This window comes from Vigna unguiculata, chromosome 6, assembly GCF_037176805.1.
Source record: "Vigna unguiculata cultivar grain cowpea cultivar isolate G323 ecotype 2 chromosome 6, ASM3717680v1, whole genome shotgun sequence".
NCBI lineage: Eukaryota > Viridiplantae > Streptophyta > Magnoliopsida > Fabales > Fabaceae > Vigna > Vigna unguiculata.
In genome coordinates, this window is record NC_140797.1 from 34,932,544 (window position 1) to 34,950,730 (window position 18,187).

General features: G+C 28.4%; 2 protein-coding genes across 3 annotated transcripts; one reads left to right on the plus strand and one right to left on the minus strand.

Annotated features, from left to right (window-relative positions):
- Nucleotides 1-9,552: 9,552 nt before the first annotated feature.
- LOC114188956 (vacuolar cation/proton exchanger 5) lies at nt 9,553-14,239 on the plus strand. Of its 2 annotated transcripts, none has more exons than XM_028077636.2 (12): nt 9,553-9,798; nt 9,974-10,073; nt 10,500-10,760; nt 10,844-10,911; nt 10,999-11,027; nt 11,385-11,581; nt 11,668-11,880; nt 12,185-12,319; nt 13,168-13,284; nt 13,353-13,406; nt 13,813-13,929; nt 14,038-14,239. In XM_028077636.2, the coding sequence occupies exons 3-12, from the start codon at nt 10,500-10,502 to the stop codon at nt 14,131-14,133; spliced, it is 1,287 nt and encodes a 428-aa protein (XP_027933437.1). In that variant the 5' UTR covers nt 9,553-9,798; nt 9,974-10,073; the 3' UTR covers nt 14,134-14,239. The 2 variants fall into 2 exon arrangements, with proteins under 2 accessions (XP_027933437.1, XP_027933436.1); XM_028077635.2 differs by having other exon boundaries at nt 9,568-9,798; nt 9,974-10,013.
- Nucleotides 14,240-15,980: 1,741 nt separating this feature from the next.
- On the minus strand, nt 15,981-17,405 carry LOC114187194 (Ribosomal protein L7Ae/L30e/S12e/Gadd45 family protein). The gene is made up of 4 exons (XM_028075362.2): nt 17,113-17,405; nt 16,974-17,043; nt 16,780-16,885; nt 15,981-16,243 (listed from the first exon to the last, which is right to left on the minus strand). The coding sequence occupies exons 1-4, from the start codon at nt 17,240-17,242 to the stop codon at nt 16,082-16,084; spliced, it is 468 nt and encodes a 155-aa protein (XP_027931163.1). The 5' UTR covers nt 17,243-17,405; the 3' UTR covers nt 15,981-16,081.
- Between the last annotated feature and the right edge of the window lie 782 nt (nt 17,406-18,187).

Genomic DNA, 18,187 nt, shown 5'->3' on the forward strand with positions numbered 1-18,187 from the left:
TATTCATAATCGAAAAATAAATTACACCATATCAATAAAAAAGAAAAAATATCTCAAATATTAGTTAAAAAAAATTAAAAAATGGGTTTAATCAATAATTTGGTACTGTATTTAAATAATTGATTCATTTGGTCATTGTATTTGTTTTTGACTCAATTAAATCTCAATTAGTTAAATAGAGTTCATGTGATCTTTTCTGTTAAATTGATGTTGACATTGTTTGAAATGGGACCACTTGTTAGACTTATAAAAGACTGAATTAATAATGTGGTTCCTATATTTTTGTTTATGATTCGTTTTTACACCTATATTTGGTTTGGACTTAATTGAGTTCTTGTGTTATTTAAAAAGAAACAATGTGACCTTATGTGAAATCAATCTTATTATTGTTAGGAAGTAACCACTCCGAGTTCAAACCATCTTTTATCTCTAATTCCTTCTTCTCTAATGACACGATCGCACCGAGATCATTTTCTTTAGATCCAAAACTGCCTCCTTCAGATCCAAGATTTTCGTTAATATCTAATGCATTGCAAAACATGAACACACAAACCTATTTGTTGTTTTTGGGTTTATTTCCAAAATTCGTGAAGGACAAGATTCGTAAAGGATGACACTGATGGAAAAAAGACCACATTGTGTCCATATATAAAAAAATAAGGATTCAACTTGAATCAGAAGAAAAAATGTAGGAAATAAAATTACTAATTAAGTCTTTTATTTGACTAAAACGTCAGTCGCCTTTTAAATATCATTAATAGTAATTTAATGGGACACTTAGTTGACTCTACTTAAAAAATATTAGGATTCAATTGAGTTAAAAATAAATATAAAGAAAAAAAACAAAAACTTGAATATGAAAATTAAATTACCAATTAAACAAAAATTTATTTATAATAACTCTTACAACAAATCTATATATTCAATTTATTTATTTATTTTGACTTTATTTGTTATTATTATTTATATGTTTCTTTAGTTTCTCCTATTCCTCCAATTGGCAGTAGAATTGAACATTGGTCATATTAAGTTAGATTGAAATTGAATTGGTTACCAATTTTATATAATTCTTAAATTTAATATTTAAATCTTTTAATAATTTTTTCTTGACTATTAGTCATACTAGAGACGGATTGTGTGACTTTTTGAGCGGGAAGAGTCACTTAACTTTGTGTTATCAAAATATATTCTATTCATTTTTAAAAAAGACACTTAAAAAATAATTCATTGACCATTCCCTTCTAAGTGCAAAGTTACGTGACTTTTCTCACCCTAAAGTCATTGCATCTATTTCACCTACGACCGAATAAAAATGCAGATCTTTTCTATAGTTTTTATTTGGACCGAAAAAAAAAATTGTATATACCAAAATTTGGAAAATCAAGTAAATTTGAGTAATCAAGTTGGATTAGATTAGTGGGTAATATTATCTGAATTTATATTTTAATATTTATAAATTGGTTAATATATTTTAAATTTTAATATTTTTTAATACGATACTATTTGTTAAAATTTAATAATAAGTTATATAAATCATAATCTATTATAATAATTATTATTAAAATTATACATGTTATTTTTTCAGTTAAAAATTCACTATACGCCATTTATTCAAAACAAAAATTATTTTCTTCATTAAAAATATAATTTAGTATAAATTTGCAATCAATAAAATCCAACCGAATTAATCTGTAACCTAAATAATTCAAATTTGACTAACTCGATAGGTTAATCGATAGGTTAAATGGTTGAATATGAATTTCAAAATATAAAATTCGAGTTATACTAAATTGTCCCTTAATTCCTATTTAAAGTGCATGCATTTATTTATTTTATTTACGGTAAGTGCATGTATTAAGTTATAAACAAAATATTAATCAGTACAACATAAAGCGACATGTATTTTCTCGCAATGAAGTTCCGAAACGACACAAAAATGTCGTTTTGGCGTTGGAAATGAGTTCTGCATACAGACACGCAACAGAGGCGTGCATGATGCCGTGTGAAATGTATTTCTTTGGGCCAGACACAACCTGCTCCAAGAAGCGTTGAAATTGACACCGTTTAGAGCCTTGAACACTCATGTCATACAAAAACGCGTGCGACGCCTACAACATTGTTGCGGTGGTGCCTCCGCGTTGCACGACGCATTGGTGGAGGGTCACGGTGGTTTCCGATCTGAGCATTAGAAGGTAGAAGAAACACGTTTTGGAAGAGGAAGAAGGTTGAGGGAGATCATGTTGGGCTTATGAAGCCTCTAGTAACGGTCGATGTCGTCGGCGACGATGGAGGAGGTGCAGTGACAACACTTGCTTCTGGTGTTGCTGTGTCAGAGATGAAAGAGGAGTTGGAGGTGCACCCTTTTTCACTATGCTCACTCTTCTATTTTTTTATTTGATTTTCGTTCGATCATTTCATTTTTGCACCTCATTGTCTACTATATCGTAACCCCTTCTTTGCTTTTTGGCTTTGCTGTTTACACCTCTGTACTTTACTAACTTGCACCACTACTTTTCTATTGTGCTGGTTTGTTCTAGCTTAATTTCATATTACACCTCCTCATATATATATATATATATATATATATATATATATATATATATATATATATGTATATATATATATATATATATCCGTGTCCTATGTTCAATATTTTTCAATTTAGTTGTATTTGTGTCTCATGTCCGTATTAATGTTTATGTTTCATGATTTTTTCACTATATTGGATATTAGAAGTGAGTTCAAGGTAAATAGTCAACATAAGTTAATATATGACTGATATGTTTTAGAAATATTATGATGATAAATTTTTTCTTTAACTTCAAAATATTTGATTGTTGAAAAATTTAAGTGTGGATCTATATCTCAAGTTCAGTTATTGTATAAGAAAAAATATTTATATACTCATTACTTTAAGGTTTTAAGTTAAAGGTGGTGTTAATCTCCTACATAAGTTATGATCATGTCTATTGATGTTATTTATTTCGATGAATCTTTCATTGGTTTCAGAACCAAAAGTTAATCTTTAATCTGACTCAGTTATGTTAAGATGAATGACAATACAAGTAAAGGAGTTTCATGCTTTAGTTCGAGAGGAAGTATCAATTCATTATGTGAATTGAGTTTATGTCTCATTGATCTTCTCCCTAATGAATAACTGAAAGTTAACCTCTTAGATTAGTTCAACCATGTTTAAGAGCGAATCTCTTTAGTGGCAAGGAGGGACCATGACCCTCCCAAAATTTTGAAATTTTTTTAAGTGTATATATATATATATTTCAAATTTTTTAAATTGTAGGTAGTATATATTAGGAATTGATGAAAATTAAATTGTGTATCTTTTCATTTCTTTTATATGAAGCAAAACATTTAATGTTAATAGATAATAAAACATAAAATTAAATATAATAAAGAATGAAAATATTCAAGTTTAATTTATACGAATTATATTAATTACACCAACAAAGCAAATCATTCATATTAAGAATTTCAATTTTAATGAAAAAATCATTGATCTGTTTCAAAAAATTTAACAAAATTTACTATAAAAGACCAAATTGCATAAGTTTTTTAAAAGATCGGGATCAAATTGAAACTACAAAAAAATTGGATGACTAACTTAACATTTTTAAACGAAAACATGAATTAAAAGAGTAATTAAACGAAATATTTATTAACATAATTTTTATTTTCCTTTTCATTGTCTTTTTAGTTTTTCACGGATTATAATCATCTCTCACTCTCGTATGTTTTCTATTTGTTCATAAAAAAAAAGTTAGACACAAACTCATTATTTTTGCTCTCATTTCTCATTTATCCTCTTCGTTTCTTGTCTATTGTCTCACTTGATGAATAAAACATAATTTCTTTTTAGCTTTTTGCATATTCATTTCCTTATGAATATAGAAAAGAATAATATATTATGTGTTTTTTCATGATTGATTTTTAATTGTGACTTGACTATATATATATATATATATATATATATATATATATATATATATATATTTTCTTTTAATAATTATGTGTCTCAATTTTTTATTAGATTATGATAAATTATTTTTAATATTATTTACAACAAAAAAAAGGTATATTGATAAAGAATAAAAGAATAAATTCATTGTTCAAAGGTGATGAAAAAGAAATTATTGATAAAAACAATATAAATTCTACTTTTTCACATATTTTGAAGCATTACACTAATAATCAAAATGTTCGTTTACATAAGTCATTTTTTGAAGCATTATACTAATGATCGAATCTAATAATCTCAAAATTATATTACTTTGACCTCTCCAACACTTTTGGTCAAGATCTGTTACTAATCTATAACAATATATAAAGGGGATTCCATTTTTTGTGTCCACTTTTCAAAATACCGATTTTACTCCTATAAATATAATAATTTATTAAATTTTTAAAAATTGACCGTTATTTTTACAAACCTTTTATAAAATCAGATGTTTCTATTTCTTCTCTTCTTCTTTATTTATCAATGGTTAGTCTTTTATCTGTTCTGATATATTTCACTTTATTTTTAATAAATATAATTTTAATATATATATATATTAATTTAATATATATATATATATATATATATATATATTAACTTAATAACATTATAATATTATCACCTATTAATATAATGTCACGCATATTTAATAAATATATACACACAGGCGCTAGTCATGTTAAGATGAATGACATGACAAGTGAATAAGTATTAGTGGTTTGAATTGTTTTCTTTTGAAAGAAAATATTAATGTGAAGAAACTCCCTTAAAATTAAAATAGAGATTATTGTAAAATTGAAGTGTGAGAAGATAAAAAAAAATTGAACATCATATAAAAAAACATGTATATTTATTGTTTTAAAGCTTTAGGTTGGAGAGATGTTGATATCTTTTGTGAATTGGTCCCAATAACTTCATTTACATTTCCGATCTATATTTTAGTTCTTTACTTTTTTACCTTCTTCAGCTTTATGATGAAGTTCTTCTGGTGAGATTTTTGTTGGTTTTAAAATATGAAATTTAGGTAGGAATATTTTCTTATTAATTAAATCTCAAAACACTCTATAATTCTCCTTTTCATAATTGCTCTCCAACTCATCGTGTATATATTGTATTTTCATAGATATTAAAGAATCTCATTACAACTTCAACCAACTCAATTGATTGAGATAATTCACGAAATTGTAGAACAAAAATTGTGATAGAAGACAAAATTGACAGAGTGGAAGAGAAGATAAAGGTGTTTATTACTCTTCTTTTTTGTTTCTTTAACAACATCATAAGAGTTAGCCCCACGTGTCATAACTTCTAGAAGGATTCTCAATCATCTACCTTTTTTTTTCTTATTATATAATTTTTCTGCTACCTTTTTCATGAATATGTGAACTAGCTGCTGCAAAGACATACTTTTCATATAACCATTTTCATTGTTTTATTAAGTGTTTTTATAATATTTAGTTAATTAAAATATAAAGTTAATTAAGAGGTGGGTATTTTTATAATTTCACTTTTAGAAATTTCTAACACCACCATAAGGAAATAGGTCATTCTCAAATGAAAAGCAGCATAGAAAAGAATGGTTAAATATGTTTTTGTCCCTCAAGTTTTAGTAAAATTTGGAGTTAGTCATTCTTCAAAATTTTTGACCAATTTAGTCTTTCATCTGTAAAAATGCATAAATTTAGTCTTTTTAACCAAATTTTGTTGAGGTTATATGATGTTTCAAACGTATTTCATGATAGTATTTGAATTGTTTATTTGACACATCTTTGCTTCAATGTTAACTCAGATATTATCATAAAATGTGTTAAAATGTTAAATAGACTTAACAAAATTTGGTAAGAATGACTAAATCCGCAGATTTTTTAAGATGAATGACTAAATTGGTATAAAGTTTCGAAGATGGATTAATCCTAAAATTTACTGAAATTTAAGGGACCAAAATCATATTTAACCCTAAAAAAAAAACTCCAAAAGAAATGCTAATAACATAGTCCCAACATTCCATTCCAATATATTTTTTATAATGCGGTCCATTTAAAAAAAAATTAAATTTCAATTTCATAATGAGAGGATGCAACAATTATGCAAAGAAATATTTATATTTTCAGGTGAGTTTTTGTATTATCTTTTATTATGACTTTAAAATATATTAATTTTAATATACTAAAAAATATTTAATATATTTTAAAATATAAAATTAGTGTGTTTTAAAAGAATATCATACTGAATTAATTTAGTTCTATATTAACATTAACAGAGAAATTTAAAAGAATATCATATTGTATTTAATTTAATATAATACTACTCTAGTCATTTACTTCAGTTTCTAACTAAACCTTTTAACACACGCACCGAAATTCAGAAATCTTTACTAAATAATCTTTCAAGTCTCGAAGCTTATTAATTTTTTATTTTGATTCAAACACATATTGTTTAAATCCCCCACATCTTCCAATAGTAATTAATTATATGCTGGATTAATTAAAATAATTCCACAACAAATTACAAGCACTATTATTAGAAAGATTAACAATTTTTTTAAAAGTAAATAAAATAATAATTTATCCATTTTTAAAATATAAAAAAACTCATAGAAAAAGGAAAACAAAACAAAGAAAATGGAACCCAAATCCAAACCCAACATGATCAAGATAATTAACTACTCTAACTAGTTTAATTTCACTCTCGTACATCCTAATATTTTCTCTTCGAGTCATTTTTTCTAACAGTTTTTTTTTATCTACAATAAAAATTGAATAAAGATTGAGGTACTTCAATAATTTTACATAAATATACATGTTAAAATAGCATAAATCACTAAAATCTAATCTAGACTTCAATCATTTGATACACTTTTTATTACTATCATCAATTATGCACTCATAAATTATTTTTGAGTTAATTTTCCTTAATATTGCTCATGTAAATATTTTTACCCCGTCAACCTTTGCATTTGTGAACAAAAAGTAATTTCAATAATCCATATTCTTTTCATTAAATTCATTCAAATAAACTTCCAAATTAGATTTCTTTTTTATTCGATGCTGACATTTTTTTTTCTAATAGTAATCTATTCAATAATATCTTATTTGGAAAATAACCCTAAATTGATTTAAGTTTGTGATTTTCTTTCGTAAATTTAAATATACCACTTATCTTTCAATATCTTATTTTATTAAAACAATAATTTAAAATATAGTTGAAAGCTCTACTAATCTTAAAAATATTAATCTCATTTTTGGTATTAGTAAAGAGAAAGAGGATAGCATATATTTTTTTTCAAAATTCTTTGTTTTATATCTTTGACTGAGTTATATCATCTCAATACTTTAGCAAGTGATGATAAATTTAGTTTGTTATTAATAATAAAATATTTTTATGCTACAGTAAAATATTTGATTAATAATCAATTTTAGTGACAAAAAATTATAAATTAATATAATGATTAATTTAGATAACAATTTATAAACTAAAAATTATTTGTAACAAAAATAATTTCAAAAAATTATAATTAGTCTTTGATAATTAAAATAGTTTTTATTATGAATTAGTTCATAAATTGATACAAAGGTTTTGATTACCAAAAATATTAATCACTAAATTGATATCTAATAGAAAGTTAATTTTTATTTAAAAAATTGATCTCTAAACATATTTTTTTTATCATTAAAATTAGTCAGTAATTAAGAGTTTTATGATACTATTATAATTTTTATATTGAAAAAAAGTAAGGTGATTTCTTCCTCCAAACGCCAAACGCATGAGATAAGATGACTAATCTGGTCTTATATATGCTGAAAATTTATATTCTGAAATATAAAAATATTTATTTTAATAGAAGATTGTATAATTTAGAATTTCTCTATATTACACAATTCAAGATTGAAACTGAAAATCTTAAAACAGAGAACATGACTTACTGAAATCTCCAATACTACCACCAAACACACTACAAGCTTCAAAACATACACGAACCTTCTTATACTAACACGATCAATACCTAATAAATTTAATTCTAAAAGGGAATATTTAATTTTTTAAAATTTATAGGGGTTCAGGTTGAAATTACGGAGGTGTAGGAAGAAATGCTCGAAACGAAAAAGAAAAGAAAGATTGGGTAACCAAAATGAAATGTTGGGCTTATTTACGTGATTGGCAAGGGGCCATTTCTTCTTACACCTCCATATGTTTTTTTTCTGCACCCTAACATTAAAGAAAACTTTAACTCTTCTCTTTTTGGATTAGGCAATCTGAAAATGAAAAATTACTTTTTAAATTGTTCTAAGCTTACTGGACTTTTCAATCTATAGACTTTCTAGATTATAAAATTCAAAAACAAATATTTATTAAATTATTGAATTATAATTTAAAAATATTTTTAAGGAAAAAAATGATTTCCAGATTATAGAATTCAAAATATATGGAGGTTCAAGAAGAAGAAAGATAGCCCAAAAAGGGAGTAACAGCCCACACTAGCACTTCTCTCACGAAAAAAAGATTGAAGTTTACATGTTTCACATTTGAATTAACTTGAAAAACAATTCCTACCGAACACAAAGTTAGTTAATAGTAAGTTTGACTAAACTTTTTCTGTAAAAAACATAAAATAGAATAAGTTTTTCTTCGTAGACAAATTCATAAAAAAACATGTCTTAATTAGCTGAAAATTTTGTTCGGATTATAAAATAACAATGAAAGCCAAGTAGTAAACAAATTAAATTACACTACATAATGTCTCATTTTAATATCTTTACTAGTAATCTATAGTTTATAATTTTCTGCTATAATTGGATTACTATCACAAAATTAAATAGTTTTATTTAAAAACTCAAAATAACTCATGTATAAATAAAAAAAATGATTTAAAAAAAAGTTAATATTTATGAATGAAAATCTTATAACTTCAACTTTAATATCTTTTCACTTAAACAATTTATTTAGCCAATTAAAGTTTTCTTCATATCACAATTTTCAAAAAACATATTTGACTTAGTCTTCGGTTTTCTGTGAAAATCAAATTAATGTCAAGTAAATATTTAAGCAATGAAATTCATTATTTTAAAAATATATAATGGTGAGTAATATCAAGTTAATTAATACAGTAGTAAAGAAATTTTGAATAACTTATATAAAATAATAAAAGAAAAAACAGATACATGCAGAATAACAACTGAATTCTATGAACTTACCACCTATAATAAATTTTCTAACTTTCGCATCAATTATTTTAAAAATTATATCATAATAAATTTCTTATTGATGTGGACCATGTAAACGTACCCATTAAACTCAAATAAAAAAATATTTACATTCCATTCTTAAACCGCCAACGTTAAATATGTCCAGGAATCAGGTGTTTCGATGGAACAAAGTCAACGAGAAATCAAGGTTTGGAATCAAGATGAAATCAACGACAATGCAAAGTCCTACGAATGTTTTTGTTTGACAACTAATGACAGAGACCGATATAAAAAATGAGGAATGCGTGTTAACTAACGGTTAAGAAAAGTATAAAATGAATATATATGAATAATAATAATAATAATAATCATAAAAAGAAACTGCTCCAGAAAAAACTTGAACCAAAGCAAACGAATCCACAACAAAACTGAAACTGAAATTCACCCAAACCAAAAGCTTTTTCACTCAAAACTCGAAAACCGAAATTTTCATTCACGTAATAGAAATAATTGTTCTGGGGCAGTTTGGTTGCTTAATAGTTAATACCCACTTGAATAATACACACAAATGGAGACTCGTGTTGAAGGGAAACCTACTCGTGTGTAAGTACTTGGATTGGAATCCTCAAATTTATTCAAAAGGATTGTTTTTTCTCTGTTGGGTCGGTCTTCTTTATTAATGTTAGTATTTTATGTATTTTTGTTGAATAGCGTGGCTACTTATATATATGTATATATATTTTTTATTTTTCCCTAATATTCAATCTCTTCATTGCAGTGCATCAGAGTTCTCAGATAACTTGTCTGAGACTTGCAAGGTGTGATCTTTCTCCCATTTTGGTGAACCCTTTGTACAATTCCTTTTGAATTTTTAAAGGGTTAGTGTTTTTATTTTTACTTTTTTTAATTTATGTTACCCTAATTGGCAAGTCAAATGGGACTTTCTGTAGTTTGTTGGTGTTTATGACTGTTTTATTATGTTGTAGTGAATGTAATGATTTATGCAGTTTTACATAGGCTAGTTTTGCTGCTTCTATTATGATATGACAGTGTTTATTCAGAGTGTGTGAATTATACCTTTTGTTTGGAATTCGAGTGCAATGATGTTTGATTGTAGTATTTCCGTCTTTTCATTTTGTGCTAGTGAATGTTTCCTTTCAAAGTTTTGTAAAGAATCAGCTTGTCAGTTGTAAAAAAAATGCAATGTTGGAAATTACTGGTGTGAAGAAAGTGCTATGATATGATACAGAATTCGGTCAATGATTGTAGTGAAATGTAGATGATTTCTATTGTTTGTGTCACAGATGGTTACTCCTAATGGAAGAGCAATGCACAAGTCCGATGATGAAATTCCTTTTGACTCTGAAATAAATTTTCACCACTCAGAATCTAGTCTGGTGGAGGTACTTGGATCACATTCTGGAGAATCTCTGACTGTTCATCGTGAAACATTGGCTGGTATTGTTTATAGGAGCATACAAGTTGTGATTTTCTCTAACAAACTCAATTTGCTTATGCCTTTTGGGCCTCTTGCAATTCTTGTGCAGAAGTTGACTGCTCATCTTGTGAGTCGGAGTTCATACAATTCTTAATTTTGCTTCACTTTTTGATTGAATATCTTGTATTAATTTGTGAAGATGAACTACAGGGTTGGGTCTTTGCTCTGAGTTTGTTGGGTATAATGCCTCTGGCGGAGCGGTTAGGTTATGCTACCGAGTAATATTACATGTACTCTTTAAGGTTTTGAGTAAGGTTTTCACATTTTCTGGTTTCTGATGTTACCCTTTTCTTGGTCTTGTATAGGCAGCTGGCATTTTACAGTGGAGATACTGGTAAAGTAATAATAGCATTCTTCTAAATCTGTCTTCTGTTAAATCAGTCTAGAACAAACACTGAAATAAGTTAAAGAACAACCACTGAATGTAATATAATGTTTGTATGTGTGTATTTGTCTGACCAGTTAATTATTCAGACAAGTATCTCTTAAACTTTAACTATCATTTTTATATGCTATATATTTCATTGAAAAAATGACCCAGTTACTAACTTCAGCCTTACATGGTTTGAATATCCAATTGCCAAATCAGTTATCTACGTGCAGTATCTTTCTAAGTGTTTCATTCTTCTTTTGTTATCAGTCATGTTCTTGTGGTAGTTTATTTCTAATACTATTGTATTGTATGTTGCAGTTGGGGGTCTTTTAAACGCTACATTTGGAAATGCAACAGAATTGATCATCTCAATATATGCACTGAAAAATGGAATGACACGGGTTGTCCAGCTCTCTTTACTGGGATCAATTTTGTCCAATATGTTACTGGTGCTTGGATGTGCATTCTTATGCGGTGGGATTGTTAATCATAAGAAAGAACAAGTGTTTAACAAGGTAGACATGTTAGTTTCTGTCTTCTTTTTTTTATATCCCTTAGTTTCATTATGCATTACTTGTAGCTGATTCAATTTAGCATGTAGGCAAGTGCTTCTGTGAATTCAGGATTGTTGTTGATGGCAGTCATGGGCATACTTTTTCCAGCTGTTCTACACTACACACACACCGAGGTTCGTGTTGGGAAGTCAGAGTTGTTCCTTTCAAGATTCAGCAGCTGTGTCATGCTTGTGGCCTATGCTGCATACCTGTTTTTTCAGTTAAAAGGTCAAAGAAGTCTCTATGTATCTGTGGACGAGGTTGGCATTCTTACTAAGCTTCCCTTTTGTTTCCTCAGTCGTTCTTTTGTTTGTGGATATGTGGTATGCCAAGTGATATCATTGATTTGCTTGCTGTTGAGTATATGTAATCGTAATCATAACTTTGTCATGTTTAGTTATAACCTATATATGTTCTTTTCAACTCATAACTTTTGATGTTCATTACTAGGATGAAGCAAGGCTTGTTTGTGCTGCTTGACATTCAAATTATTATCTTGTTTCCTGTAAATGCTTGACATAACATTTTAGCTCACCAATCTGTGGTAACATGATGTGAATTCAGGAAGAGGTTCAGAGTGGAAACAACTCAAATGATGATGAATCACCAGATATTTCTAAATGGGAATCAATAATATGGCTTTCCGTTATGACTGCTTGGATATCAATCTTGTCTGAATACTTGGTTGGCGCTATAGAGGTGGATATCACATTTTTACTTTTAACTTATTGAAGCTTGGAAGCTTGAAAATACTTGGTGAAGTAGCAGTCAGCTGTTTTAGATTTTATCAGTTATTATTTTTTTTTCTACATAACCATCTATCAAGTCACTGACACATATCACATAATCCAAGTCTTAAATGTTAGTTTGACATTAGATGGTTCATATTTATCTGCATCAGATGCTTAGTCATATTTAAGATGTGATGTTTGTGAAGTTAAACATTTTTTGTCTACTAGTTAACTTAATCTGGATTTTCTGATAGATTCCCAAGGGTAGAGTGATAATCAGGATCACAAAATGAATGAACTGATAGATATGTAAATGAATTGGACATGAAATAACTTCTTCTCTAAGGAGATGCCACCTTACAACTGAGTAGAGAAGATATCCTTTGTTCTCAATGATTCCTCGTATCTCTTACAACCTTTAAGATTTAAGAATCTCCTGCAATGGAATAATTGTCAACCTAAATGATTCCTTTTTAACTACTACTTTTTGCTGAAAGAACCTAGGCCTTCCAAATTATAGCTGTCTCTGTTGTCTCCTATGATGTTGTTCTTCCTTCATCTTTGCCTTTGGTCTTATCTCTGTGATATCATTCACTTTCTTTTTTTTCTTGTCCTTTTGTATATTTACTAGAAATGTGATTTTCTTAAGATGTCATTATTTTTGAATTATAAATAAACTGAGATATAGTGGTCATTCTTCCTTCATCTACCCTCTTAGAATTCCTCACCCAAATACAGGGAATGTATTTTAAATGAAATTTCAGTATGTTCATATTTGGAGGAAATAAATGTTCTATTTGATAAACTGTTTTCCAGGGAGCATCTACTGCATGGGAAATTCCAATTGCATTTATTAGTGTCATATTGCTTCCGCTAGTGGGTAATGCAGCAGAGCATGCCAGTGCTATAATGTTTGCAATGAAAGATAAACTTGTGAGTTTCCTTTCATTTACTCACAGACATAGATGTGCACACATATTTATTGGTTTTATTCCTTGCAGGACATTTCCTTAGCGGTTGCAATAGGTTCATCCACACAGATATCAATGTTTGTGGTAAGTATTATATTATATTGTATGAATGGGCTTAACCATGTGCACAAATATAGCTAATTTTTCCTTAGCTGAATGTATTTAGCTTCTTCCTTTATCTAGTGATTCATGGCTTGATGCAGCATTAAGGGGGTTGTTTCATTCACAAGTGCCTCCTCATAGAATTTGGATTCTCTACTGGGTTTTTTGTGTTGTTTCTCTTTTGTGTCTTCAAAATACACTGATGGACATTGATTTTGATATTTTAAAATATATTAAAGAACTTTTTAAAGTATCAACATCGGTGTATTTTGAAGGCACAACAGAGGCCAGCACCAAACAATTCGGTATAGAATCTGAACTCCTCCTCATAACATATGTCCAGTCTGTGAAATTTCATTTTCATCACAGTTTCCTTTTCATTATGCAGATACCATTTTGTGTTGTTATTGGCTGGATAATGGGGAATTCTATGGACTTGAACTTTCAACTATTTGAAACTGCGGCACTATTTCTTACTGTTATAGTTGTAGCCTTCATGTTGCAGGTATGTGTTCAAAGATTTACTAAAGAATGAAAATTAAAAGTATGGTACTAGGGAGGACATGTTAGCAATGTCTTGATGATTATTGTGACATTTATTATGCATTTGCAGGAAGGAACTGCTAATTACTTCAAAGGACTAATGCTTATTCTTTGCTATCTGATTGTGGCAGCCAGTTTTTATGTACATATAGATTCCTCTGAATAGGGTACATGTGTCTTACATTGTATATTTAGTTTTCTGAAATGAGGTTGTGAAGATTTTGTTGTTTCTCTGACTCAGATATGAAATTATTTTTCCACTTCCTATTCCATCTTGTGATTGTGTTTCACAATTGTCATTCTCTTGCGTCCTGCTTGATGCACAAATTCAATTTTTCTTCAATTGAAATTCGATCTCAATAAATTTTAGTCCAAAATATTTTAAGTTCCCTTGACAAAATCAGCTTAGACTGAAATATTGTAATCTAAATTGAATTTTACCATATTTCTTTCTCGACCTATTTAGTCAGTCATTTAATGGGCTTAATTGGAGTTGGATTTTATGAGTTGATTCATTTTTTTTTAAATATAAGTTATATTACTTTAGTAAAAAAATAGATGCATTATAATTTATATACCAAATTATTATATTTAAAACTTTTTTTTTGCTAATATTAATTAAAATCTAAATTACATATTTTTTATTTTATTTATTTACTATATGTTTATAGTGGGCCAAAATGAACTATTGACTTGACATAGGGTCAATTACGACCTAAACATCGTTGTTTATTTAGAATATACTAGGTACCTATTAGGACAAACCACCAATTATAATTCTTGAAAACACGTAATTGTTGGTTAGAAAATTTTTACAATTTGTCTTTGGAAGGCACATGAGATACATTAACCTTGTTTAAACTTGCTGATGAACAAATTGATAATAAAGTGAAATATGTTTGATCTGTGAATGTAACACTAAGTTTGAGTACAAGTTACATCGATGTTGTCACAAAAATAAGGTGGACACTACATGGGTACTTGCAATTTCACGAAAATGTGAATGTTCATCAACCACAGCTCAAAAGTTGCAATGGTGTAAACCGTATTTGGATTCTCCGGAGGATCTCACAACTATACTTTTAACACAACGATGACATGGGTAGCCACTGAACATTGATAGATTGATGAGGATGTTTTACACAATTTACCTCAGTGCATGCCAAAAAGTAGGAGGAAGAATACAACATTTTATGGAGGGTTTAATGGAACAAAGCAGATGTTTGAGATATTGCAGATAAAGAATAATGGGTTTACGCACCAAACTGAGATAACTATTTCATGACAAACGACAAATAAGAACAATAAAGATTAGGATAATGAACAAATTCCAATAATTTTGCTAAAATATATGGCATTAGTAGTACGTGATCCTTCATGTAATTAAAAGCACATTTTTTATTCAGCTTGCACATCCAACACACAGTTCATTTGTACAAAAAAGAAACTAGGCCGCTATCAACAAACCAAGGATAGTTCATGTACAAGCACCCTTCAGGTAATCTAACTTATCACTTCACTTTAATTATGATGAAGAATTAAATCCTAAGTTAAAAAGTAATTTGATAATAAAACCAAAACGAATTTGGCTAAGAACATTAAGTAAAAACACATTTTCTCTCATTTTTTAATTATTTTCTAAAAACATGCATTTACTAGTGTAAAACTGTATAATTAGTCGTCATCCCTTTCAAGCACCATAATCAAATGACAAACTTAAGAAGTACTGCAAACTTAAAGTATTGAGGGCTTATGTAAAAACCAGACCTTCTAATTCAAAACACCCTCTTCTAAGGTTCATGAAAAAACCAATTTCAAACATTTTTTTCGCAAACCATCCTCTTCTAAGATTCATGATCCAAAACCCTTTATAAATCGTAGAAAATTATAACCAACTAAAACATTCTAAATTGTAATCAGGACTAATTCAGCCTTTCCACGAGGGAAAAGGATGAACCCAGTGAAATGATCAGGGTAGTGGCAAACTATATGATAAGAAACTGATAAGCAAGATAGGAAAACAATTAAACTCATACTTCAATTCAATGTATGATACACTACCACGACATGCGAATCCATCTAGAACAAAGAATACAGATACATGTGTGGTTGTTTCAAAAAAGTGAAGCTGCAAGCTCCTTAACTTCCGCCACAACTTGATCGTAGTCAGACTTTAGTTTCTCTTGTTCTGCTTGCTCTAATTCACCCTTTGCAGGTTTAGTCTGCACCAAAACACAGCAAGTAGGCCTCTTTGTTGCTCCTGCACCAGCAAGGTCCTGGAAAACGATATAAACAACAAAAGTTAAATGAATCTGGGATAATAAGAGTTCCACCAACACATAAGAAAAGAAATCAACAATATTAGAACAATATCGATACTTATCCTACTCTTACAAACTTAAAGAGAAAAATATGACATGCTTTAGAAAAATAAAATGTGTAGATAGCAGAAAAAAATCGTAAACTCAGTACTATAAGCAGAGATAAGTGAATTAAAACTTCAAGCAAAAAATAAAACAGGCATGGCCAACTAAAAAGAAACTTAGTTCATAAATTTGGTAAAACAGTTTCTTCTTATAATGCAATTCTTCATATAGGATTAATATTTTCAAACTGAAAAGTAATTTAAAAATAAAAGATAGAGATAATATAAATCTTTACTTATTCTAATTATATTCTTCAAAAAAAATTGACCAGTGCAGTTGGTTTAATTCATTATGAATAATGAGATAGATTAGTATCAAAGCATACATAAACATACATGCAAAGAATGTTCCTGCATAAGAAAATGTAAAAAGCAGCAATAACATACTTCTTTAGAATTGACATAAATGTATGGAATGTCAGACTCTTCACAGAGAACGGGAACATGGGTGATAACATCAATCGGTGAAATGTTGCCAGCGATAACACAGAATCTGAAACGATGAAAAAAAAGGCAGAAAATTAGGGTAAGCAGTTTTGGAAGAGTGAAAATTAGGGTAAACAGCGGAGGTAAAAACATACCCTTTATGACCTCTCCGAATGCTTTTAACGACCTCCTTGACTCCTCTCTTTAAGCATTTGTGTTCGGCGGCTGAAAGAAGAGAATATTAAAAGGAAGAAGAAGAATGAATGAATGAAAATGGAAGAAAAGAAAAGTTACCTCTGCGAACAAGTTTTAGGGTACGCTTGCAAAGCTTCTTGCCGGCAAGGGGTTTAGCGATGGGAGCTAAAGACTGTGTCTTCTTCTTCTCTTTCACCGCCGATCTCTCTGCCTCGCTGTCGCTACCCATCTCTCTCTCTCAGTCTTTCTCTGCGCTCTCAATTGGAAAATGATGAAAGAACCCTTAAACCTAGGGTTTATTTACTCAATTCAGGTTTGGGTCAGCCCAGTCTCCTCCTGGGCTTGCTTTTGCGCAGTCTTTTTCTTTGGGTCTTTCTTCCTCTACCTCTAAAATTTCTTCTACTCCTCAAACAAAATTTTAAATCCCAAAAATATCTTTTTTGACCATTTAATTAAAACTACGAACATCACATCTTAAAATTATTTTCGGAATTCGGCTTCGAAGTGAAAATATTATTTTTAGTTTTTATATTTTGGTTTAATTATTTTTAATAATATATATATATATATATAATTTTACTTTTTAAATATATATTAAAATACTTAAACTTTATATTAAAAAAATATTAATTTTGTTTTAATTATTTTAAATTTTATTTAAAGTTTATGTTTTCTAAATTTTAAATATTTTCTTCATTTTATTTATTTTTTATGTTTTCATACTTCTTAATATATATTTGAAAAATAAAATAAAATATTAATATATATGTATATAATTTTATTTTTATTTAATGTACTGAAACATAAATATAAAAATAAAAAAATAAAACAAAAATATTATTAAACTTTAAATAAAAAAACAAAAATAAAAAATATTTTTTGTTTTTGACTTCCGGAAGTTGATATTTTGACTTTCGGATGTCGACTTCTGCTGATATATTTTGACTTCCAGAAGTTGACTTCTGTGATATATTTTGACTTCCGGAAGTCGACTTCCGGTAATATATTTTGACTTTCGAAAGTTGACTTCCGATTATATATTTTGACTTCCGGAAGTCGACTTCCGGTTATATATTTTGACTTCCGAAAGTCGACTTCTGGTTATATTTTGATTTTCAGAAGTTGACTTCCGATTATATATTTTGATTTTTGGAAGTATTCTTTATCGGAAGTC